Genomic DNA, 26,452 nt, shown 5'->3' with positions numbered 1-26,452 from the left:
TTACTGTTCTGCTGCTTACCTGTCTGTGCACCTCAAGGAGCAGGCTGAAAACCCCCTTTGTGCAGGAAGTGCCTGGTCCATATAGATGCAGTAGCCAGCTATGGGGATAATGGGTTATTCTTGGACACGCCTGTCACAATAAATCAAATCTGCCACAGCACATAGTAACAATGGGCAGTTTTGTTGCTTGACATGCTCACAACAAGAGGTTTCCCACCGTCTCTATGGCTCAGTGCTGCAGGCATTTTGCTGCAGCTGCCCATTCAAGGCAGTAGAAGCAAAGCTCACCCCAGTGTCTGTTTTAAATATCCCCCAACTCCATTTCTTTTTGCTTTCAGGGTTATTTTCTGGGTTTCTATGTGGCGTGGGGAATGAGCATGTCTAATGGTTAGAGGAAGGCTCTGGAAGTTAGGATACTTGGGTTCTGTTCCTATGTGAATTCTCCTTTCTTTCTCGTTGTTTCCTTGTTTGTAAAATGGGCAGGATACCTCTGTTCCTCAGAGGGACGTCTGTCGTAAGGCACTGTATGATCCTTTATGGAGAAGGCCAAAGTGTTAGTTATGTTGTCATTGCAAAGTTTCATGTGACAGCTCTTCAGAATGAAATGGAGTCACCTACGAAAATGTCTCAACTTGGGAGTAGGGTAATGACCAGGGTCTACACTGTAACAGACACAGCCTGCAGCTAACCCAGCCTAGTAATGCTAAACATCTGTAGTGCCTTTTACCTGAGGATTCCCCATATTGTGCGGTGGGGTGATCATCTCCCTCCACCTTACAGATTGAGCACCAGACACACAAAGGGGAAGGGGGGGGTACCTTGCTCGAGATCACACAGGGAGTCTTTAGACCCAGAAGTCCTATCCATAGTCCCTGTGTTCTGATCACTAGCCACTCTCCCTGATGTTAAGAGCTGAGCACTTGCATCCAGGGCACTGTTGCTAAGGTTGGTTCTTCCACAGTGCTGTTATCAGCAGTTCTAGGCTGCTAACCAGCCCACTGGCTTGCTGGGTGGAATGTGCTTGTCTGGAAGAAGTTATTTATCATTTCATTGACTTGAGGCATCTGATAAGCCCTTATGGCAAACATTGAATAAAAATATAGAGATGTGCCCCTTGCAATAGTACTGTAAACAATGGCGAGAACGCTTGCTGCTATCCAAAAGTAGCTCTTGCATCAGAGTCTGAAATGTCACTGCTGCACAGTGCTAAGCTAGCAGCATAAACTCTCATGTGTAACCTCCTCTGGGCTTGACTGACTGCCCCCTGCCGCTTGGAGGGAGGGTGTCTGTCCATCTCACTGAGATGTCAAGCTGTGTGTTCTGCAGAGCTATGGTGCCAGCTGTTAGAGTTTTAAAAGGAGAGAATTGGCGTCAGGAGTTTTCAAAGGCAAGTCTTGTGCTGCTTAGCTCTCATCCAACATTCCTCCTCTTCCACCTTGTGTAAACATGATCTAATCCTTGGCGTGCCTACCGTTATCCCCATTGTTCGGATGGTAATGCTAAGGCATGCAGCCTTCATGACTCACCCATGGGTCTGGGGAAACAGTTGGTGTTTGACCTGGGATAGGAATATAGGAATTCCTGTCTTCTAGGCCTGTGTTTAGGCCATGTCTCTCTCCAAGGGAACCCAAGAGTTTGGGTGCTTTTGGATAGTGTAGATTTTTTCTTTTCCTGCCCTCAGAGCTGCTGTTGAATCAGGTGTACTTGGATTATAAACTCTTTGGCCCAGGGAATGTCTTTTTGATCTTTTTGTAGAGTGCCGAAGACAATAGGGCTCCTAGGTGCTCCTGTATTACCAATAATGATAGTAGCATGGTGTTCGGAATGTCTCCACTAACTGCTTTTTGCCTTCCACAGCAAGTGTCAGTTCCTAGTCCTGGTGGTGCTACATGGTTTTCCTCCAGTCTCCATCTGATCTCCTTTTATTTTCCCACAGTTTTCCTAGCTTCTGACACCTAACCACTCACTCTTCATCCTTGTTGCACTCACTTCTCCATGCCATCTTCAATGGTGCACCTGGAACCTGCTTAGCCTTAACATGACCGGCATCCTCCCCTTCAGATCTGTCCTGGGCGCTGCTGGGTCAGACCGGCCGTTTTCATAGCAATGGAGACAATATGAGAGATGCTTCCTGGCCTCTTCAGACCTGCTAGGATCATCTGGGCATGTCTCACCTAATCGATTCCCTGCCATTGCAGGGGGCTCAGATATTGGTGACCCCTTGAGGTCCCCTGTTCATGCCTTTGGCACATAACAGTTTAATCTCCTGAGAACTGAAATGCTTTAGTCTAACCCGTTACTTGCCTGGGTGATGGGTGGAACCCCCCATCCCACCGTTGGGGAGGCTAGCCCCCCAGCCCTGTCCCTACCACCCAAGGCCTCCCTCTTCTGTGGCTGGAGCCCAGAGTCCCAGGCCGCCCCCACTTCTCCCCCAATAGCCAGAAGAGCCCCAGCCGCCCTGCGCCTCCCGTCCTGAGACCCCAAGGCACCCTGCAGGAAAAGCTCTTGTCTGTTCCTGAAGAACCTGAGCTTTTTATATGAGCCATGCAGATTCCAGGACAGCTGAGGAGGCGGTATGTGTTACTCAGCTTCCTGGGTTCATCAGTAATCTCCCTGGAGTCCAGGGAGATTATTGATGAACCCGGGAATCTGAATAGCACATACCGCCGCCTCAGCTGCCCGGGAACCATAATGGGGCATAATAATAAACAAAAACTTCCCCCCAAATCGCCCGTGCAAACCGCCAAAACCAGCATCTGGTGGCGATGGCTGCCTGGCATATTATACCCACCGCTTATGGTTACTAGGGCTCAACACAGGAATAACTGGGTGAAATTCTTTGGCTTGTGGTAATCAGGAAGTCACATTATATGGTTTTAATGGTCTCTTCTGGATTTAAACTCTATGAAATACTTACCATCAACAGTCAGGTAAGCTCACGTGGAGATCTTTGATAGGCTAACTGCCTTATGTGCCAGCTGCACAGTCAACACTCTGTACTTTGTACAATGTTGGAATGGAAGGATGGCCCAGTAGCTAGGGGGTTGGGAGACCTGGATTCAGTTCCCTGCTCCGCTGCCGACCCTTGGGCAGTCACTTAATCTCTGTGCCTCAGTTTCCTCCTGTAACACTGAATGGATTATTATATTGTAGTAGTGCCTAGAATCTTAGCAAGCAGTAGTACTGGGGTTCTCAAATTGGGGGTCAGGACCCCTCAGGGGGTTGTGAGGTTATTACATGGGGGGTTGCGAGCTGTCAGCCTCCACCCCAAACCCCACTTTGCATCCAGCATTTATAATAGTGTTAAATATATTAAGTGTTTTTAATTTATACGGCTGGGGGTCACACTCAGAGGTTTGCTCTTTGAAAGGGTCACCAGTATAAAAGTTTGAGAGCCACTGAACTAGCACTTCTCTGTCTCCCTGTGGTGTCGGGATGAATGCCCTGACGATTGTCAGGTGCTACGGCAACGGAGGCCATACAAATACCATAATAGATGTTTGTTCCTTTCTTTCTTTGCAAGCTGGGGTTGGCATTTAATCTGAAACATGCATGGCACAAATTGGACCCATGTACTGCTTACACACTCCCACGCAACTATGAAAACTCTGCCCACTTGGTTTCACCAGTAACTGAATGGTGATCCCGGCTCCCAATTGGCTGAAAGTTGTGCCTCCTTCATTAGTCTCCCCTACCCCATCCTGTTCATTTGTCTCATCCACTTAGTATGTTTTGTCTCCTAGACTTTAAGATCTTTGGGCAGGGCCTGTCAGTTTCTTTGTTTGTGCAGCACCTGGCACAATGGGACCCATCCTGACGGAAGTTTCTAGGTGCTACTGCAATATACATGCTAATAATTGGAAGTTGGCAGTGGTAGGTTCTTATAACTGAAGGGTATATTGGGATTTCGAATGAGGTTTCCGTTAAAGCCCATTCCCTCCCGCACTGCTCCGGAACAAATGGAATTGTACCTCGAATATGGTGCTTCACATGTTTCAAAGCACCAGCCTATATGTAGCAGAGTCACGTTGGGAATAGAGACAATTGCAGCTGTCCCAGTAGATGATTTTTCAGGCCATTCTCCTGGAAGTAATTACATTAGAATTCCTAGAACCTATCGTACAACATGCAAGGCTATTCCTCACTTTTGATTATTTCTGCATAATACAGCTGGTCTGCAAGAGTGGTTGCTGTCCCAGAAAAGCTGGCTTGAGGTTTCTTCTAAATTCAGTTACTCTTCGCTCTCAGACTATTTTCTCCTTTTATTGTAGCGTGTGATTTTTAACTGAGGCATAAACTCTATTTGTGCCCCTCTCCTGCCAGAAGTAATGTCTTTATCTCTTTTAATAACTCTTTTTTTGGACCTGTGCATGGAGCAAGGGATGCAAGGGAAGGTGGTGTAATAAGGAGATGGATACTTATTGCAGTAACCAGGTTGGCAGGGGAAGGGAACAGCAGCACAAGGGGGTTGGAAGCTTAATCCTGGGGGGTTGTTACTTAGTGGCAGGGTTCTCCTGCTGGCTGACTGACCTCAAGCAAGTCCCCATTGTACCCTGAGGTTTGGAGAGGTTAATGCGTTCCTTGTGGTGGTGTCATGAGGCTCCTTGGCATTTACTGGCAGCCTCTGTTAGAGAAGGACCAGTTATACCAGTGGACTCTGTGTGTGTCTTTCTCTTGCTCTCTCACACACACTCACTCGTCATGATAGGAACTGGATGAGACCAGTAGAGCCTTTTCTGCAGACCACCCAACTAGCTTCACTTGTGATTCGTCACTAGCTGGATTTGAACTATAATGAGACAGGAAGCCTCACCTCTAATCTCCCTGAGGGGTATAACTTCACTGCCGAGTTAACATGGGTGATGGGCACTAGAGTCTGAGCACCCATGTTAACCTAGCCTGCGTGCGAGCAGCCACCCTGCAGAGCCCAACCCAACTTATTCAGTCCACAGTGGTGCTGCACTTCTCCATGTGTGACTAGGACTTCTGGGGGCATATGCCATGTTTCTTTGTGCTGTGATGAGCTTGAGCCACTCTGATTCTTCCTCAGTGAATTGTGGGAGAAGTCTGTCCTGGCCATGTGGGGGGAATTGTGGGAAAGACACTGTACAGTGATCAGCACTTAAGTGAGTTAGTCTGCATCCTCATTGCAACATGGACAGTTTACCAGCCTGAGTGGAAGCCTCACTTGGGTTTTAGCCTATAGACCAGGATGGGCCAGCCAGCCCCATTTGAAAGCACACTAAGCTTGGGTGCGAAGGATTTATGTGTAGACCGGTGGTGGGAGTGGGAGGAATCCTTGGGTGAGAGCCCAAGGTAACACTTTAATGAAGAGGTATCCTGAGCTGATCTCTCTGCCGGAGTGACTGACTGCGTATTGCATTACTGTGGTAACAGAGACCTCTATGGCAAGTTAGCCTGGGCTATTCCACTGACTGTTCAAGCATCAGATCCAGACTTCCTGGAAAAGAGCGAAGAAGATAATGTGCGAGCAACACCCCGTTGAGAGTGCTCTGGATCTTGCCTTGGAGCAGTGGTGTCTAATTCAGCCTCCAGGGAAGCCATGTCGTGGCCTGGCCTCCTCCTCGTGCTGAGTCAGTGAGGGAACAGCTCTGAGAGCAACCAGTCAAGCGAGAGAGGTATTTCAGTTTGACAGTCCTAAGCTTTGCACTCATTGCTGTCACTGTGTGTAATCTTCCCAGGGATGCTAGTCAGGGCTAGTCACACTTGTCCTACTGTGAGGAGCCTGAAGCAGGTGGCATAACCTGATCACTTTAATGCAGGAAGTGGTAACTGACTCTCGGAAATGTCTTCCCTCCAACCCAAAACCGAACCCAGGAAGAGGAGTGTTGGCTTCATGCCATGATTCTCTGGTCCCAATCTTTGCCTTGTTTATGTCTTTATTTATATTACGGTAGCACCCGTGAGCCCAGTTGTGAACCAGGACTCCACTGTGCTAGGCTTTATACAGATAAGAGAGAACTCGTACCCCAAACAGCTTACAATATGTTTAAACATTAGTTTGCTATGCTGAATTGTTATCCCCTACAACTGTCTCCTTGTCCTGGAATAGGAGTGAAACTTAAGGGGTAAGCTGCATTTCGCTAAATTTATTTTCAATCTGGTGCAGGCCTCTGTGTGGACCTGCTGAATTTGATTTAAAAGTGGCTTCTTTTGGGTTAGCTTGAGGGTCAGGTTTTCAAAGTGCCCAAGTTCCAGTCTCAAAAGTGCAGTGGAGTTCTTTGGGGGGTCCTGGCTCTTGACAGGATGGAGGCTCTTAGGTCACTTCCATGTTTTTGGAAGTGTTTCTCCTAAATCTGTTCCCAGTCATCTGAAGCTAAACCTCCAAAAAGCCACCTTTTAAACCTAAATTGAAATATCCACAAGAAATTTTCACTGGTTTAATGCAATCTGTTTAAATTATCACCTTGGGTTACACTTTCTCGTATAGACCAGCACTGAGTTGACGTTTAGTTTGTCTGACTAGTGGAGGAATGTACAACATTCCAGACAGTGGTTCTGTCTATGTCTAGCGGAGAGAGTGCTGGACTGTGACCTGAGTTCTATTCCCAGATCTACCACAGGCCTGACGGGTACTCTGGGCAATCACTTTGCCTCTCTGTGCCTCAGTTACCCCATCTGTAAAATGGGGATAACAATACTGACTTCTGTAAAGTGTTGAGATCCATGGATGAAATTTGGAGGTATGAACAAGAAACCCTGCAGTGGACAGTTATGAAATAAGCTGCTCCAAACAGAACTTTTCTCCTAAACCCCTGTCAGTCAGCAGTCGGTTTCTACTCTGAAGCATGAGGATTTATATTACTCTACAAATGTTTCTTACTTTGTCTCTCATGACTATAGTTTTTCATTATCCATTAAATATCTCATCCTTTTTTGAGGTTTAGGAACTAATCTAAGGCATATGTGCACATAAAAGGGGCACTAACTTGAAATCCAGGCAGTTTAAGACGGTTCCAGTTGCAATACTCGCCCTTGAATCTTCTTCCCAATGTTTGATTTTTTTTTTGCAGTTACTTTTTCCTACTTGAACCCCCACCCCCAATTCTCTCACTACCTTTTGAAAGACCCACCCTAAAGGAAATGGCTACCTCCAGCTAATGGTGAAGCAGAGCATATGCCAAGGGCTGTGAAATTCACAAAGTAAACAAAAGTAGTCAGTCAGTCATCTCAGTTCCAGCTAAAAGAAGGGTAAACATTTCCAAGCAGTAGCATCATTAAGTTGATAATGTCCCTTAAAGCATGATGTATGTGTGACTGCTACCTCAGAATAAGCTGATCATGGGCAGCTGTATTTTTAAAGCCTCTCACCAAATGCTGCCGTCCAGTGATCCAGATGTCTTCCTTGTCTTGTACATCTAGCATGGGCAGTGTATTCCTATTTTGGTTTGGGCTTCAAGGTGAAAACAGGGTAAGGCAGGTTGCTGGAGAGTCTGCATGCATCATCTTGGATGGCAGCTGGAACAGAATGATTTACAAACCTCTCTGTGCTCATTATTGCCGGTGTCTGGTGCTCAATTCAAATAAGAGTGAGTTAACTTTGTCAGGATGTGGGCCACATCGTAATAGATGCTTCCCCTCCTGCTCAGGAGTGCCTGGTCCCCTTCACCAGTGGGAGGGGTTCAAAGAACATCCCTGTGGTAGTTACAGCGGTTCCTGATTTAGAAAAGCAACGTTAGGAATGTGTTTTTAGCTTTCTTGAATGTGGAAATATATCCTGTATGACCCGCCACCTATCCAGCTTTCCATCAGGCTACCAGTGGTCAATGAACCAAAGTTAACTAATGAGACGAAGTTTATGGCTACACTACGAGGCTTTTAGTGACATGGCTGTCCCACTACAGACATGCTGCTAAAAGTCACGCAGTGTAGCTGCTGTTTTTCGGTAGGAGAGCGCTCCTGCCGACAAAGCGCTGTTCAAACCGGCGCTTTTTGTCGGTAAAACTTTTGTTGTTCGGGGGTGTGTGTGTGTGTGTGTGTTTGTTTTTTAACACCCCTGAACGACAAAAGTTTTGCTGAGGAAGTGCCAGTGTAGACATCCCCCCCCCCCCCCCCCCGGTATTCTTTGGTAGCCCTTCACTAAAAGGATGTTAGCCCAGGTGTCTTGGAGGTAAACAAAGCCTCAGATAAACTTAACAGATCCACAGAGTTTAAGGCCAATAGGGACCATTAAATCATCCATTCTGACCTCCTGTTTTTCACAGGCTGAAGAGTTCCCCCCCCCCCCAAATCCCTGTATTGAGCCCAGCAGCTTGAGTTAAGCTGAAGCATCTTTCAAAAAGGCATCCAGACTTTATTTGAGATGGAGAATCCACCACTTTCCTTGGGAGTCTTTTCAATGGTCAATCACCTGCAGTGTTAAAAGGTGCTTTATTTCTAATCTGAATGGATCTGGCTTCAGCTTCCAGCCCATTGGTTCTTGTTATGCCTTTTTCTGCCCTTTTGTACTTAGTATTTTTCTCCCTGCAGAGGTACTTGTACACTGTGATCAAGTCACTTCTCAATCTTTTGGATAAAGAGCTCAGTCTTAGCTTAGGCATCTCACTGTAAGGCATTTTCTCCCACCTTCACATCATTTTTTGATTCTTTTTCTGCACCCTCTCCAATTTTTCAACACCCATTCTAAAATTTGGACACTAGAACTGGATACAGTCTTGCCAATGACGTATACAGAGATGAAATTGCCTCTCTGCTCCTACTTGCTGCTCCCCACTTCATATGTCCAAGACTCTCACTAGCTCTTTTCCACAGCATCACGTTGCGAGCTGTCATTGAGTGTTCTGAGAGAAGACGCTGTTGAGTAGATTTTAATGTCAGAGATTCAGACCTTGAATGAATCGGAGCCCTTGGCCTGTTTATGTCAGTCCGCAGTAAAGCGACATCTGGAGAAATGTGGCATCTGGTGCCTTGTTCTGTGGTGACACTTGGGTTCTGTCTCTGCTTTAAACACCCGCTCCTGGGAGCAAAAAATCCATAGTTGTGAAGAATTCCGGAAGCGGAGGAGATCATAAGTGTAGATTGCAATGGCTGTTGGGGCTTCCCCTGGGAGTCTCAAGTCTAGGCACTGACGTATCTCCTGGGGAAGAGGCTGAAGCCCCATTGCTTGGGACATTTAAAGCTAGGCTGTGTAGAGACTTCGAGCTGCACTGAAGGAGCAGTTGTGGACTAGATGGGGCCTGAGAGTCTCATCTAAGGGCAGTGGGTGCCAGCCAGCTGGTTTGCACTTGGCTCTTCAGTAGATCCTGCAAAACAGCTGATATGACTAAACTCAGTGTTTTCCAACCTGTCTGTGGTCCAGCCTGCACTTTGGCCTGGCAGAGGGAAAATTCTCTTATCTCCTGTTTGGCAGTAATAGCTTCAAATAGAAGAATAAACAAAGTAATGCTGTAGGACCCCGGTCAGGATAAGACCATTCAAAGGCCACCCTTCTCACATTGGGTTTTCTAGTACTTGGTTCTTTTACCCTTTCCAATGCTCTCTTGGCTGTCAGTGGGAGAGCCTCCTCTGCAGTTCTGGTCACCTGGAATGACCTTTCCCAATTTCTTTGTTTCCTCAGCTCTCTCCTGTCCCCTCTCAAACTCAACTGGAATTGTTTGTTCTCTGTTGTCTGAGCCTTGTTTGCTCTCCCTCGGCTATTGATGAAGTTACATTAGAGTGTTTGCTGTAGGTAGAAAGAAAAGGAGTACTTGTGGCACCTTAGAGACTAACCAATTTATTGTAGCTCACGAAAGCTCATGCTCAAATAAATTGGTTAGTCTCTAAGGTGCCACAAGTACTCCTTTTCTTTTTGCAAATACAGACTAACACAGCTGTTACTCTGAAACCTGCTGTAGGTAGGTTGTGTGCAGACTTCCAGTGCATTCCTAGAAGGATGAATAGCTAGGATGGTGGAAATTGGAGTGTTGGCAAAGCGTACATTTTGGATGTCGCTTCCAAGGATTGCAGCAGGAAGGATTGCCCAGTGTTTAGGGCACTGGCCTGGAATTTGGGAAATCCTGGGTCAAGTCCCTGCTCTGCCACAGATTCATTGTGTGACCTTGGGCAAGTCACTCAAGCGCCTAAATAATTTGTGTACTTTTGAAATTTTCACTAAGTGCCATTATCAAAAGTGACTCAAGCACTTAGGAGCTTCAGTCAGCGGGAGCCTTCTAGTGTTTGAGTCACTTCTGAAAATGGGAGTTGGGCTCCTGCATCCCTCTTCGGTGGTTTAGAAAATTTTGTCCTTAATGTCTGTGCCTCAGTTGTCCATGTGTAAAATGGGGCTCATAGGGCTTCCAAGCAGGGGTGATGGGAGGATGAATACATTGAAGCTTGAGGTGCTCAGAGCCTATGGGAATGGGGAGGTCAGAGGGAAGGAGTAGTGCAGGTAAGTTGGCTTGGAAGGATGAGGTTTTTACCTGTAAATATTAATTTTGCCATGTGTACACAAACCGATGCAAAAATATTTCCATCCATGATAATAGAAAGTTACAGGTAGACAGCGTAAGAAAGATGCTGCTTGAGAACTTACTAGAGTTTGATTTAAGGATATTTACTTTGTATATTTTGACAGGTGATGTTGATAGTTTGTTTTAATGGCAATAAAAGTTTGTTTTTTAATCTCAACTTCAATTGTCATTAAATAATTGTGCCTCCACATAATTTCCTGCAATTGTGAAAATGTAAATTGATAAAAATTTAAAAAATGTTTAGAACATCCATGTTATCTGTTAAAACTATTTTAAAAAATTGAATTCTGCCAAACCTGCATACAGTACCTTTTGTGAATATTCATTTGTGTGGAAACTGGGATTGTAACAGATACACTGTGTACTTTGCTTCCAAGAACTGAAGTCTAGGACATCTGAAGTCCTGATATTTGATGGGGTGTTCCAAAGTAGTAGTAGTACCTAATTTTTACATAGTGCTTTTCATTCGTAGATCTCAAAGCACTTTACAAAGGAGATAGGTATAATTATCCCCATTTTACAGGGGGGCAAACGGAGTTACAGTGAGGGGATGTGCCCAAGGTCACCCAGCAGGCCAGAGACACCGGGCCTGGGTTCAGTTCCCAGAGACAGGGATTGAACCCAGGTCTCCAAGTCCCAGCCCAGTGCCCTACCCACTAAGCTATACTGCCTCCTAGCACCAGCCTTTTGTGAGGCTGGACTGAATTCAGTTGTACACTGTTGTTTGCGTCTCATGTCTTTTCTTGACGACCCCAAAAGCAGTGGTCAAACAATTAGTAAGCTGTGCCAAGAAATCTTCCTCGGTGAAGGTCCCTTGTCTGCAAACCAGAATGACCCAGGCCTGCTTGCTTTGTGGTTCACCACCTTCATGACATGCAGGATTTACTTGAAATCAGATTGATGTGCGTCTCCTTGGGAGGTTGTGCTTGACATCCTAGCCATGGCTGGGGTCGGGTTGCGAGCAGCTGTTCTCTGTCTGACCAGATGCCTTGGCTGCTCCTTTGGCTTAAGAGCGCAGGGACAGTCAGGCTGGCCTGTTTGGCTCTTAAATCCCACCCTAATCGGAGCTGCCACCTGTTTGACTCAAAGCGTGTGCAAGAGGACTGAGTTTTTCTGCTCCAAGTACCAGGTGGAAGAGTTTGGAGGAGGGGCAGAAGAAGATAAAAGGTGGTGGTTGAGCAAATGATGCTAAGAGACTTTCAGTGGCTGCAAATCCCTGGTTACTATAATTAAAGCCCAAGGAGCAACATATTAGTTTTATTGGGCACATTTGCAAGTCTAATGGAGCACTGATTGAGCGTATTAATTGGAGGTGGCCATGCTGCTGTTCCTCAGGGGGACAGCGCTTACTAAACATTCTGAAGTCCACATAGGGGGGTGGAAAACATGGCCTTACCTTGGGGAAGATTGCTCTTTGTTAATCTCTCTGGGAAGCTATGGGAAAGTCTAATGGGCTGGAGGAGAGGGTATGCCAGGTGGGCATGGAGGGGGTGAATAGCCAATTGTAGTCTGTGTGATAGTTTTGCTACATTTGTTACCAGGCTGTGCTGCTGAGTAGTTTAACACCCTATGCTAGCGGTTCTCAAACTGGGTCAAGACCCCAAAGTGGGTCACAACATGGGGTCGCCAGGGCTGGCTTAGATTTGCTGGGGCCGAAGCCCGAGTCCCACCAACCAAGGCCGAAGCCTGATGGCTTCAGCCCTGAGTGTTGGGACTCAGGCTACAGACGCCCCATTCCCATTTCTCTCCCCGTTCCCTCCGTGGTAGAAGCCCTTGGGCTTCAGCTTTGCCCCCCACCCTGCCAAGGTCAGTGGGCTCGGGTGTGCTCAGGCTTCAGTCCGCCCATCTGGGGTTGTGTAGTAATTTTTATTGTCAGAAGGGGGTCGCAGTGCAGTGAAGGTTGAGAATCCCTGCCCTGTGCTATTCCACAGTAGTCCTGGGAATGGCTTGTGCCACCCAAAGATTGTAGAATTAAATAGGTCTGTACATATTGCAGTGGAAACCTCCTTGTAGTCAAGGTCCAGGCTCCAGGAAAAGGCAGCAGGGCTGGGAGGATTCTGTGCATGAGTTGGGCTGCGAGTTTGTCATGGAAGTCACGGATTCTGTGACCTCTGATTTTTTCCAGCGGCTGGTGCACCTGTCTCTGGGGCAGCTCAGGCAGCCCCTGTGCCAGGTACACCGGCCGCTGCTGCGGTAGTCTCAGGCCACCATGCCCACTCCCACCCCCCAGCAGCAGAGTTGGGTGTGGGAGGGGGCAGAGGATTGGGGCTTGGGACAGGGTGAGGCGGGCTCTGGGCAGCGCTTTCTTGGGGGTCTCCCTGGAAGCGGGGACATCCCCCTCACTCAGCTGCTAGGCAGAGCCGTGGCCAGGCAGCTCTGTGTGCTGCCTCCGCCTGCAGGCACCGCCAGTGGGAACTGCCCCCAAGTAAGTGCCACCCCCACTCCAGCACCAGCAGAGGTCCCAGGCTGCTCACCGCCACCTGCTCTTCCAGCACCCAGGCTGCCCTCCCCCAGGACCCGAGGGGCTTCCAGGCTGCCCCCCCCTCACCCCACCCCAGTTTAGTCACCAGTGTTTTTAGTAAAAGTCGTGGACAGGTCACGGGCCATGAATTTTTGTTTACTGCCCATGACCTGTCCGTGACTTTTACTAAAAATACCCGTGACTAAAACGTAGCCTTATGTATGAGCCCTGCCCACCTCCACAGGTTCAAATATCAACCCTCTCTCCTTCCGGGACAAGAGTTCCAGCATGAGGCTTCTGGACAGAGCTGCTGGCTGGTCTTTATGGACACCAGATCCTCTGGGCTGCCACATTAGTGGGACTCATTGCAGTGCTCCCTTCCCAGCTACACAACGTGGACCAGTTGTGTGCCAGCCACCAGAAGTGGCTTTTCTTGGCTGGAAGGGGCTATAGAACAGGGTTTGTTAGGTCTTTGCAAGGAGTCTTAGGTTTGTAAGGGGCGGTGGGCCCACCATCTGTCCTTGGTGCAAGGTGTCCAAAATAAAACAGCACAATAGAGGCTGTTCAGTGTTTGCCTCAGAAGTGCCCTTGGCTTGGAGTCCTCTGTCTATCTAGCCTCTACCCAATTGGCAGAGCTTCCGTTAGGGCTTAAACAACAGCCTTTTGTTATCTCCAGCTGCTGCTAATTTAGTGGTGGCCTTGGAGGAGCAGGAGATGACTGTGGTAGGGGATGGGGAAGAGGAATCTTTCCCCCACCCCCACTTGCAGTTCCCACCCTCCATATTCTCAACATGGAAGCACATTTGTCTTGCTTTCTCACATGGGTCAAGTGAGTGGAAGGTACCCTTGGAAGGCATTGGGCTGGCGGCTTCTGGTGAGCTTTGTGCTTTTATTTCCCCTCCACCCCTTTCTTCCTGACACCACCTGTAGCACAAAATGTCTGTCGGAGATGAATTACCTACTTTACTTCAAGGGACCTAGGAAGCTGATTGCATGTGGAAATTTCAGGCTTGGCATTCAAAGGGTGTGTGAATGGAATGCAGAGGTAGAGGGAAGGGGCAATGCCTGCATTTCCCAAACCACACATTAGGAAGGGCCTTGTCTGGGAAGAAATGGATTCCAGCTGACTCCTACATCAAGGGGTAGGGGTAAGCGGAGGAGGTCTTTACAGACAACCCTTCCCACCCCTCCTAACCCTGCTGCTACTAGCATGATGCATCAATTGCAGATGACTGAAGGGCTGTATGTATCCCCAGCTGAGGTGTGGTGCAGACAGTTGTGATGCAAGGGAGCTGCTTCCTTCAGCTACAAGCAGTTGTGTCAGCGTTGACCTGCCAGGAATGCACTGGGTTCAATGTCTGCCTCACTGTTGTGCACACGTGCACACCTCACCGTGGGAGGTAGTGCCTCAGTGACAGCCAGTGCTGCTGCTGTATGAAGCAGTCCTTGATCTAATAGAAGGGTGGGGAGGGAGGGAGGGCGGGACTGCCCCATCTCCAAACCTCAAACTCTAAAGCTTTAGCCTTGTATGGAGAAATAAGAACAAAAAGATGAAGAGACTTGCCTAAAGTCTCACAAGCAGTTGAGAAAAGAACCTAGGAGTCCTGGTGCTTCCAGTGCCTTACTAGAACTGCTAGGTCTCCCTAAGCTGGGGTTAGAGCCCAGGAGCCCTGAATCCCAGCCTCCCTTCTTCTAACCCACTGGATCCCACTCTCCTTCCAGAGCAGGGGTTAGAGCCCAGGAGCCCTGAATCCCAGCTGCACTACTTGATTAGATTCTCCAGTATTTCTTCAGTCACCCTCCCATTCCCCAGAAGGCTTTTGTCTAGGTTTCTCTCCACACCAGGACGGGAGGTTCTGCATATTGCATGCAGGCTTCCTATTAGCCTAAGTGCTGTGTATGGATCTAGGACAGTATAGAGCCCATACTCTCCTGCTATTCAACAACTCCCTGTTGAAATCACCTATTGGTGAAGCAGAAAGGCAACTGAAGGAACATAATATACTTGAAGATGCAAGTAATTCCGACAGTGCCTCTGGCTCCATGGCTCCTGCCATCAGTGTCACCCTCTCACATTAGTGCTGTGTATAGATGCCGCATCTGCTATCTGTCATGTTCAAAGGTTAACCCCTTGGCAGCTTGAATCAGCTCTTCTATCAAAGCCTCTCATGCGTAAATGCAAGGAACTGAGAGGGCGCTGCTGGAGAAGTTAAGTTGGCAGCAGGTATGAGAGGCAGGTTTCAAGAGGGCTTGTGAGTCACGTATGTGCAGTGGTGAGACTGTGCCACGGGGATTCTGTGCCTGTTTGGGGGTGGAAAGGAACTTTTGTGTCTTGTTGTCTCTGAAATTGTCTTTGACTTTTCTCAGTGTTTAATTGCAAAAAGAGTGGACATTAAAACATTCTGTGCGTCTTTCCCTGTGCTGGGAATGATACTTGGTGTCTTTCCCTCATGGCTGCCATCCAGGGAAAGGAATGCGATTTACTCCACACGCTGTAGTGTTGGTACAGTCTTAACTCTGATGTGCGTATTCAGTGCTGTTTGTTGTAGTTCTGATTCCCCCACCATAGTCTGACTGTAACTGTTAGAAGCTCTTCAGAGCAAGGAGCATCTTCTTGTTGTGTCTGTACAGCGCCTGGCACCTTGGGGTCCCATCCATGACTGGGGCTTCTTGGGGCTCCCACCATCCTGCTACTGTTAGTCAGACGCCTGTGTTCTTGCCAAGAAGTTTTCTGAGGACACGCTTGTATTCGTATGTGTCTGAGGTGTGGACAGGTGAAGATTCTAGGCTGTCTCCTCCATTTGGTCTCTAGAAACCTGATTACAGTTTTAACTATTGAAGTTGGAGTGACTCCTAATTGCACCAGTGTGAATGAGCAAAGGCTGGTCCTGTAGCTTTATCCTGTTGTCTGTTAAATCACTTAACTGTGGAGTGCTGGAAGGTTAAAGTTAAGATTGTGTGGGACAGGGTGGGAGTTTATTCTCCCCAATTCTTTAAGGGCTTTAATGAGGAGAATATTGTTTAACTGACATTGTTAGAGGCTGTTGATGGTGATGGTTTGTATTGTAGCAACCCCAGTCATGGACCAGAATCCCTTTGTTTTTTTTGTACAGTGCCTACCACAAACTTTTTGGCTTGAGGGCCACATCGGGTTTCCAAAATTGTATGGAGGGCTGGTTAGGGGAGGTTGTGTTTCCCCAAACAGCCAGGCGTGGCCCCACCCCCCCCACCCCCCCGGCTTCTCGCCCACGACGGCTCCCCTGGGACTTCTACCCCATCCCCCACTCCCTGACCCCCCTCCTGCCACCCAATCCAACCCCCCCCCATTCCTAACTTGCCCCCTGGGATCTCTGCCCCATCCAACCCCCTGTTCCCTGCATTCTGACCACCCCGACCCCTATCCACATCCCTGACCACCACTCCCCCCCAACTCCCCTGCCCTCTGTCCAACCCCCCCTGCTCCCCGCCCCCTTACCGCGCTGCCTGGAGCACCGGTGGCTGGCGGCACTACAGCCGCACCGCCCAGAGCACCGGCTCAGGCCGCGGCTCGACAACTGCTCTGCCCGGCTGCCCAGAGCGTTGCGGCGTGGTGCGCTGAGGCTGCAGGGGAGAGGGAACAGCAGGGGAGGGGCCTGGGGCTAGCCGGCTGGGCAGGAGGGTCCCTCGGGCTGTAGTTTGCCCACCTCTGCCCTAGGCTAAGGCTTGTGATAATAGATCCAGGACTCCCGGAGTCCTGGCTCCCAGCTCTCCTGCTCTAACCCACTAGACCCTGCTCCCAGAGCTGGGGAAAGAACCTGGGTGTCCTGGCTTTCAGCCCCTTGCTTTAACTGGTAGGTCCCCCTCCCCCTCCTGGAGCTGGAGAAGGAACCCAGGAGTTCTGGCTCCCAGCCCCTTGCTCTAACTGTTCTCCCACAGCCCTTACATACTGCATGCTTCACCAGAAAATAAACCCACCAAGCTAGGGAATTACTGAATTTTGAGCCGCCTTCCTTGTAACATCAGGTTGTTGATGGGATGGGGCTGCTGTGCCAAGGGCTTGGGGCTGTTGGTTGTGAGCTGAGAGCCGTAACTGAGTAATGCTGTAACCTAGCTCTTGACTTCCTCGTGGCCAGTGAGGAGCTCTCCTCCCCACTCCCCTCAGATACTGTGGCAGCCCGGGTGCATTGTGTTGACTTAACCATCTTGCCTCTGTGTTCCCCAGCCTGTGGCTTGGCCGCTGTACAAGGATTTCACAAAAAGGGCGTGTGCACACGGATGTGATGGGCTAGGAGCCACCCACTAAGGGAGGTGGAGGTGGCCCATCGCTGCATTCTACCCTAATCTCCCCCTGCCCCCACACTGCTCTCATTTGGCAGCATTTGGTTCCCTTTTGAACTCTGTAGTAAGAGCTGCCCCTGATCTGTTCATCTTGCTTAGGGGCTTGCAGGCCACCTGGTGCAGGTAAAGCATTAACTTCATACTCTCTTTTTCAGGCTGAGCATTTCCTCCTCACACTCACTGACTGAAGAGCCCTGCCCATTGCAACCAAGGGTGGGGCAGGCAGCTTCCTGTGGGGGAAGAATCCTGCGTTGCTGTAACTCCGTCCTTCCCCCAGCCTAAGGACAGTTCTCCTCCCACTTGGCCCAATGGGAAGAAGTGCTAGTGGGTTATGGTAGAAGTTTGCCTTCCTCCCTTAATGGATCTTGGGACTCCGATCCAGACAACACCCTGAAGCTCTCGGTAATCCCAGTGCTTCTGCTACCTGTGGTGCTGCTTAGGGAAGTTGTGGAGTTAGCCTGAAACTGATGAATTGCAAAACAGGCCGGGCTCTGGGTTAGCAATCAGGGAGATTGCGAAAGGTGTGGCTTGCTCAGGTATCGAAGGCGGAGTCCCATTGCCGGTTGGTGGGGGAAGTGGCTTGCCTGGGCTGTTCCTGTACTTTGCTCCTTCTGAAGAGTTTCACTTCGGCTGCTGCTGTTTGTTACTACATTGCTTCACCGCTTCAGAAGAGGGATTGCAGAGGCTAACGAGGAGAGATGAGACAGGTCTGTTCCGTGGGGTGCCTCTTCCCACAGACACACTAGGAATAAGTTGGAGTTATTTCCCCTCTCTTCCCAGCTGGCTGAAGTGATATAAATGAGGGGGGAGAGACATTTCCATTTGGGGTCCGGAATGGAGAGCCAATGAGATACAGCGTCTGCCCTTCCAGACTACAGACGCTACAGAGAAGGCGCTTACGCCAGCGTTGCTGAGATTGTGTGAAGGGAGGGGGAGAAGACTGCTTTTGATGAGCAGAGGGAGCATGTACACAAGGCCCATGGCTGGAGTAAGTGTTCAGGACGTGATCCTGAGACGAACGGGAGAGAGATGATCAAAGAGCTGGGTCTTGGGTTTGGGGAGGCAGGGGGGTTGGGTTTGTTGGGAGCCTTAGAGTTCAGCCGTTGGCTTCAGAGCCGAAGCCTGCTGAAGAATCACGGGTGTCCTCTCTCTATAGCCCGTGCAGTAGGTTGGTACGTTGCCTTCCTCTGAAACAGGCCATACATGCGATACCTACCCCTGCGTGTGTCGTCTCAGTCGGGTCTGAGCTTGTTCAGCGGCCACACAGCTGTCTGCCTCCCTCCCAGGCCAAGTCAGTGCTTAATTAGGTGTGCCCGCCTCCCAGGAGTGTTGGGAGTTGCACTTCCTCTGCAGCCCCAGGTCACAGGTAGTGGCTCACCGAAGCCAGAGCAGTGCTGTGCCAGGCACCGGGATTTCAGCCTCTGGCTTTTGGGAAATGACCCCAGATAGGGAATTTATGTGGGAGGGTATTCCCCAAACCTCTGTGCATCAAGGAACAATGAGACTTAACAAACAAGCTTTTCCTTAACATCTTAGCAAGCACTTGGAGATAGCCCCAATCCCCTAGTGGCTGAGCTTGTGGACCGGGGTGCCCTGGTGGCCTTTCTCATGCTCTGCTTGTCCAGCCAGAATAACAGCACGGCTTTCCCCATTCAGTGCCCAGCGTTCCACGCTGCCACACCCTGGGGCGGATGCTTGCCCAGGGCCTGCAGCTCTGGTTATAAAAGCTGTGCAGAAACCCTGGAAGTTCAGGATTATCGTTTGCATACAGTTACCCAGCATGCATTTCCAGTCAGCAACTACTTCCTGGCAGCTCTAGTGTCAGACTCCAAGAGTGCATAGAGCCATTGAAGACCTTGATTTTAAAACGTACACCTCTCACAGAGACTGATGGTAAACTCTTCTTGCTGTGAAATGGAGAGCAAGCACCTCTGACTGTATAGCTCCGATAAACTGGGGTAGGGCAGGGGAATGAAAGCTACGTGGAGATAAGGGATGTTTGCTTTCCTTGCTCCCAGGCAGCCACAGCCTAGAATCTCCTTCAGAAATGGTAGCAGTCTTATACTTTGGAGATTCTCAGGGGAAAAGCACTATAGAAAGGCAAAGGGGTCCCTTAAGCAGCCTCTGCCCCAGTGCGGGAGGTGTGGTGGTGGAGATTCAGCCATAGGAAGATGAAGTGTCCTTGTGCAAGTCAAACTGCAGGTTGTAGAGGAAAGCTGGGAATGAGCGTTCCTAGTCCTGGGTCCCAGCCTCCCTAGCGCCAACTACCGGACCCAGCTCTTCTCCCAGAGTTGAAAACAGAATCCAGGAATCCTGGCTGTATCCCTCCTGCTTTACCAGTTACGTGCACACCTTTCTATATCTGAGGTTACTTTTTAGGGGAAGCTCTTCCGTGCTCTCTGTAGCTCACTGCTTCTCTCCATTACATGCCGGGGGCAGAGGCTTGCATGTCCTCCTGCTTTGTGGATGTGGTGTCGTGTCAGGTAACTTGCTTTAGGACAGGAGTGGGCAAACTTTTTGGCCCGAGGGCCACATTGGGGAATAGAGATTGTATGGCGGGCCATGAATGCTCACAAAATTGGGGTTGGGGTGTGTGAGGGGGAGTGGGGATGGGGATGAGGATGAGGAGTTTGGGGTGTAGGAGGGTGCTCTGGGCTGGGATTAAGGGGTTTGGAGAGCGGGAGGGGGATCAGGGCTGGGGAAGGGGGTTGGGACATGGGGAGAGGCTCAGGGGTGAAGGCTCCGAGCAGCGCTTACCTAAAGCGGCTCCCGGAAGCAGTGGCATATCCCGTCTCCAGCTCCTACGCGGAAGTACAGCCAGGTGGCTCTGCACGCTGCCCCATCTTCAGGCACTGCCCCTGAAGCTCCCATTGGAGCACCGGAGGGGGCCATTGGAGCACGGAGGAGCCGGAGTGGGGACATGCCGCGTGGTGTGGCCCCAACCCTGTGCCCCTGTTTTGCTGAAGCGCCAGAGCAGGGCCGAGCCACACGGTGCGGCCCCTGACCCAGTGCCCCTGCTGGAGCGGAGCCGAGCCGCATGGTGCAGCCCCTGACCCAGTGCCCCGGAGCGCGGCCAGCTTAAAATAGGCCGGATCCAGCCCATGGGCTGTAGTTTGCCCACCACTGCTTTAGAGCCTTTCATCCCATGTGGGCGGCATCAGAATCTCAACCCTGATGATGAGCCACTTTGCAGTGTGTCTGCCACTGGTTCAGCGGCCAGGCTCCCCTCCTTCCAAACACCCTGTTGTGCTCTCCCTGCCCTGCGCTTGCTGACATGCCATGTGCCTCCCTAAGAAGAGAGCTGTTGCTGTGGAAACTAGCTCTCTGAACCACTTCCAAAGGGGCCTGCCTGGTGGGCTTCGAGGAGATGGAAGTTGGTTGGCTGGTTACTGGCTGCTACTCTATATGACATCTTTGATCCTGTATAATTGAGTGAGTTCAGCTCCCCGAGTGATCCCACTGCAAACTGATTGCTGAAACAGTGCAGATTAGGTTGGATAATTATGTGTACTGCAGTAGCACCAGGAGCTCCAGTTATGTACCATTGTGCTAGGCACTGTACAAACACAGAACAAAGGGACGGTCCTTGCTCCAAAGAGCTTCCAATCTAAGCAGAAGAGGAAAGGTGACAAGGGGATACAGGGAGGCCAATGGGGGAGTACAAGGAAATGATGAGACAGTATTTTTTAGCCAGCTAGTGATCGGTAACTACTAAGGGTCACAACATACAGTGGATGGAGCTATGGAATCTATGAATCCCCTCTGCCTTCCAAAGTCACTTTGTCCATGCTTCCCCCAAATACTAAGCTTTAACCAGACTTTTTGTGGAAAATTCTTTATGGGCACATGGACTATTGAGGTAATGGCCCTTTGTGGCTCTCATATCTCACTTCTATTTCTGGGAGGTGTCCAATGAAGGAAGTCGTATTAGCTCTTCCATAGGGATTGGCCTCCCATCCAATGAGGATCCAGCCCAGTGCTGGAGAGGCTGTGTTACTAGTGATGCCACCTTTCAAATAAGGCCTAAAACTGAGGTGCTGACCACAGACATCCATGATCTGTATTGCAAGGAGTTTGGGTGGTAATCCCAGTATCCTGGCCAATCCCCAGTTTGCGTTATTTTAATCTGCCTCTCTAGCTGATATCTAATTGTAACTCAATATCTTTTTGTCCAAAACTGCTTAGTAATAAACAGCTACCATGCCTCATCTCAGAGGTGGCTGTGTTTCAGTGGTGTGTGATTTTTTTTTTTTTATTATTGAAATCTAAGATATTATTGCTAGCAGCTGTCTATTGGGCCACCTGCTAGAAGAACAAATACCAGAGCACTAAGGCACAGGAATTGGGAATTGCCAGTCTGGATCAAACCCAAAGTCCATCTAGCCCATTATCCTGACTAACAGCGGCCAACACCAGCTGCTTCAGAGGATGGTGTAAGAAATCCACCATGGGGAGATGTGGGGTAATCTTCCCCCATATATGTATGGCTCAGCCTGGTCTATAATAGACCAACAGAGATCAGCTCAAGCCCTGAAGCATGAGGTTTAATATCCCTCCCCAAATTTTTATCATTTGTTATGACGACTCCTGTTTCCTCTCCCTTCTGTGCTTGGTTCCATAGCTGAACTTGGGATGTTTTTAACACGCTCTGCAAATAGTAGCACATACATCCTGCAGGATCTCAGCTGCTCCGGCATGTGGCATTTCAAGGGATCTGTCACTAGTCAGTGCCATGACTGAGTGTGAGAACTTTCCTGACTGAGCATCCTCTAGCTAGATGACCCCAGTGAAACCTCTCACAGGAGGCTGCTATAGGCAACCTGATTGGCTAATGGAATCTACATACATCCCTATGAAGAGGGAAGGGGATCTCAAAGAGATGGGCAGCTCCTCTGAGATCTTTAAAAATAATCATCCCTAGCTCTTCTATAGTTCTTTTTCATCAGTAGATCTCAAAGCGCTTTACAAAGGACATCAGGGTCATTACTGACTGATGGGAAGCTGAGGGATAGGGAGGGGCAGTGACTTGCCCCAGAATCATCCAGCAGGCCAGCGGCTAAGCCAGGAATAGACCTCCTGAGTCCCAGAGTGGTGTTCTATCCATTAGGTAACACTGCCTCCCACAACTTCTTCCTCATGGAGCAACGAAAGCAGCAAAGGTGTTGATAGTTCAAGCTCTGCTCAGCAGCTGCAGCAGGTTACTGTTTGACTGTTTGCCCCATGGAAAATGAATCAGGCCCTTGATCCTTATGGGAGGGGATTCCATGTCCCAGATGCCCCAGGAGAACTGGCCCTGCTGCTGACCCCTCTGCAGAGGGGGTAGAATAGGCCCTTTCAGAATCAGGGCAGAGGGGCCAGGACTTCCTCTTACCTACAAGGAAATCAAATAGACCAGCACTCATTTCACTGTAAAACAAGCTTGCTGAAATGGGAGCTTTTCCACAGCCAGTAGTTTAATTAGATGTGTCTGGAGTTACAACAGGAGCTTGGTGTGTTTCTTAGAGTGCAGCACAGGGTCAGCTGGAAGGTAAAATGGAGACTCAGGGAAGGAGCAGTGCTGTGAGCCTGTTTGAAGAAGTAAATGGTGCTGGCCTCCTGCGGAGAGACCTGGGGGCCAAGGGGAGTCATAGCGAGAATGTTAAGCTGTTCTTGGCAAACAGCTTCCCAGCAAGCTCCCAGAAGAGCAGCTTAGATTTAGACTGTTTGCAGACAGGGGCTGATCTGGGGATCAGTAACAGCACTCGAGCAACTCCAAACCCAGCATGGCTCCTTACCCAGGCAATGTTACTCCAGGCATGAAACACCTTGGCTCTGGGGTCATGTCAGATAGGAGGAGACTTGTGAGGCAGGGACATCCCAGCAAAGAGAACATGAATTCAGCTACTGCCCAGAATTGGGAGCACATAGTCTGGGTTTGGAGGTGGGAGTGGGGTAGTTCTCTCCTTGTTACAATCTGTCCCAGCGCAGGAAATGATCCCATATGCCAGAGGGGAAGCGTTAGACAGTGGACAGGGGAATCTTGCCATGGTTGGGGTGCAGTTCTCAAGGCTGCAGCAGGCAGGAGAATCTTGTTTGTCATGGGCCCCAGTTTAAACATAGAGCTGTTTTGCTCTTGAACTTGTAATGCGGACAGCTCAAACCTCCTGTTCAGACCTAGAGGCCTGCTGGGTGGATTATTTTTGCTGTGCCTTGTATTAAACTGGTCTCTCCTTCCCATTAGCTTCCCACGCTAAAGGCTGTGATGAACGCATGGAGGCTTAAAGAACGCCCTTGCAGAGCAGAGGGTAGGCAAGCAAGGAGCACAGTACCTCTGTTTTTCCTAAAAGGCCAGCTTCATGGAATAGCTAGAACAAGCTGCCTCTGCGGAGTCACCTCTGTGAGGCATGGGTTCATGGCATGCTTTGCTGTTAGTTTGTCACACGGGGCTCTGATGCCAAGGACTCCTGCGGCTGGCCTGACCTTGGGAAGCTGGAATCTGCGTGGAGTGGAGAAAGATAGATTCTTCTGTTTGTTGGATTTGGAGATGGAAGAGATGTGGCTCTTGCTTCTGCCACGATTCCCATTTATCCTGGAGAATAGGAATATCCTGGGTTATAGTAGCAAATGCTGAAAAGGGAAAAGTTTTAGAACAGAGATGAACCTTCTCGTGCTTCAGGGCTTAAGCTAACCTCTAACCATTGGGGACTTTTCCAGGGGCCAGGTCTTCCCCTAACACCTACTATTAGGTTCTTGCGCCATTGGCTGAAACGTTCAACAGAGCTTGGGACCAGGTTTGGGTCTGATCCCAGCTGACCTCTCCTTGGCTCCATTTCACTTTGGTGCTCGAATATCCAAGCTCACTGGCTTTGGGGAACTGTGTGTATCTGAGTGCTCATAGACAGGAGTTGGAACATTTCTTATAAATAGATCCAAAGGCCACTCCCCTGTGCATCACACCCAGGCATGCTCAGCTCAAGCAAGAAGATAATGGGCTCCATGCAGAAAGTATCAACTGAACATCTCTTCCCTAAGCTATGCAGGAGGTCGGACTGGATGATCACAGTGGTGCATTCAGGCCTGAAAATCTCTGAATCTGTAGGAAGAGAGGTGACTCTCTCTTCCTTGATTTTTCAGATTGGCAGGCAGTCTTTTCCCCATGCTTGGCGTAGCCCCATTGTGCTAGGCATTGTACACACAGCTGCGATGGTTTCTGTCCCAAAGAGCATGCGGCCTGAAGACAAGCCAAAGAGTTGGGGGGAAAGGGATGCAGCATATAAGCAAAGTGATCCATGATAGTAGATGTCATGTCACGATGAGGGGTGTTTGTCTGTGTGTGCTAGAGGGGAACTAATAAGGACAATGAAGGGTGGCTGAGGCTAGCAGGGTAGAGCCCGTGAGGCAGTAGGGACGCTTTCATTGTATTTTAAATTCTGGACACTCATCGTCATTCCTCAGGCCGTTTTAACTCTGTGCCAACCTCTGAGGTGTAATGCAGCAGCTGTTGTAACGGTTCCCAGCAGTGCTGTACAACAGATTCATGATGGGGAAGAGGGACGCTGTTCCCAGCAAACTGCAGGGGAGTTCAGGAGGTAGAGCTGGGTTCAGGTTGACTTAACACCCCTGTCCTCGTAGAAAGTGGCATACAATCTTCCACGATTGGCAGTCCTGATCTGCGCACAATCTTACGCCTCTTTGGGAAGACAGCATCTCAGGCAGGGCTTTGTTCCTGAACGCTGTGCTGATGCCTTGTGCCGAGTAATGGGATGGGGAAAGTCACCCACAGCCCCCTGCATTTGTCCACCCAAATAACTGACCTGGTGTGGCCAATCTTGAGACCCTACAGCCTGTGCAGGTGATGGTTGAGCACCCGCTGTCCATGCCTAGTGAAAGCACATCCTCGCCTGGCACAGAGGGGTTAAGGTTCTCTTTGGCTTTCCCTCTGCTTGGTATTCCCCCTCCCTCCTTCCTTGTCAGGGCATGAATTATAGATGAGCAATGCAGCAGCTCCTTGTTAGCATAGTGGCTCACCTGCCGAGGCGGAGCCTGGAGAGCCAAGGCCCACAATGTCCTTGAAGAGCCAGACCCGAACAGTGCAGGAACCCAGAGGGAAGGGTGTGTGTGCTGTCTAAACAAATGTTCTCAGCCTATGTTTTCACACTGTGGAGCCAGCATCCCTGGGTCGAATGGGGGCACAGAGTGGTACCTGGCTTCCAAACACCTTGGGGGCAAAGGGGACCCTCATTTCCATCTGTATCTTACCTCCCCTGATTTGGGTGTCCCTGTAGACAAACAGCTGCATTTCTGCTCTCTCCGAAAACTTTGAGCGCTAGATCGCTAGTGGGCAGTATTGTGTGGCCAAAGAGGTGTTTTGGGGGCTTGTATCCTAGCCTGACCCTGCTGCACTGAGCTTGGTGTTGCTGGCTGGTGATTTGTTCTGGGGAGTGGCAGCTGAGGAAAACATCCCCAGCAGATGCAGAGCTGAAACAAGCCTGACTGCCCTTGGGTATCATTTGGAGGAGGCCTAACGTGGTAATTTTTTTTAAGTCCAGAAGCAACTCTATACGCAAAGCAAACTTCACCTCAGCTGATTCTTCTGAACTTGAGAAGAATCTCACTCCCCTCCTCCCCACTGTGGGGTAGGAACGGTAGTCTAGTGGGTAGGGGGCTGGACTAAAGCTCAGGACAGCTGCGTTCCATTCTTGGTTCAGCCACAGACTCCCTGTATTTCTTTGTATTACCATAGTGGCCAAGGAGCTCCTGTCGCAGACTGGGACCCCCATTATCCTAGGTGCTGTACAAACACACAACAGAAAGATGGTCCCTGCACCAAAGAGCTACGGTGCCTTGTTGCCTCAGTTTTCCCCACAGGTAAAATGGGGGTAACCCTTCCCTATCCCACCGGAGGAGTGAGTCCATAAATGATTGTGAGGCACTCACATACTACAGAGATACAGGCCTGAATGATGAAATTAAAGTAATTGCCCCTTATACTGAGTCTGAAAGCCGTGTGGGGCAGGGACTGTGTCTTTGTGCTGTGTCTGTATAGCACAATGCACAGTGGGATCCTGTCCATGACTGGGGCTCCTAGGCACGCCTGCAATACCAGTAACTGTGGAGAGTGTGCGTAGAGGTTACTCCTGCTGACTGTGCTCCTCCCCCCTGCAGTGGGGCGGCTCTGTGGGTGGGCCCCTTGGGCCCACTTGTTAGTGCTGAGGACTTCAGATCG

The 26,452-nt window shown here is 49.7% G+C and overlaps 1 protein-coding gene across 13 annotated transcripts in view; it reads left to right on the top strand.

Moving 5' to 3' along the window:
* MARK2 (microtubule affinity regulating kinase 2) overlaps positions 1-26,452 on the top strand; it is a 104,044-nt gene that overhangs the window by 43,319 nt on the left and 34,273 nt on the right. The window contains exon 1 of one of the 13 annotated variants that reach the window (XM_084633702.1): positions 13,735-13,804. The exons of 11 other annotated variants lie outside the window; for them this stretch is intronic. In XM_084633702.1, the coding sequence (XP_084489828.1) occupies positions 13,751-13,804 (54 nt within the window). In that variant the 5' untranslated portion in view covers positions 13,735-13,750. Of the gene's footprint in view, positions 1-13,734; positions 13,805-18,022; positions 18,236-26,452 lie in introns of those variants that run through there. One more of the 13 variants, XM_084633703.1, reaches the window with a different exon arrangement.

Source organism: Lepidochelys olivacea (assembly GCF_965140295.1).
Source record: "Lepidochelys olivacea isolate rLepOli2 genome assembly, chromosome: 7".
Taxonomy (NCBI): Eukaryota; Metazoa; Chordata; order Testudines; family Cheloniidae; genus Lepidochelys; species Lepidochelys olivacea.
This window is presented reverse-complemented; position numbering and strand designations above follow the sequence as displayed.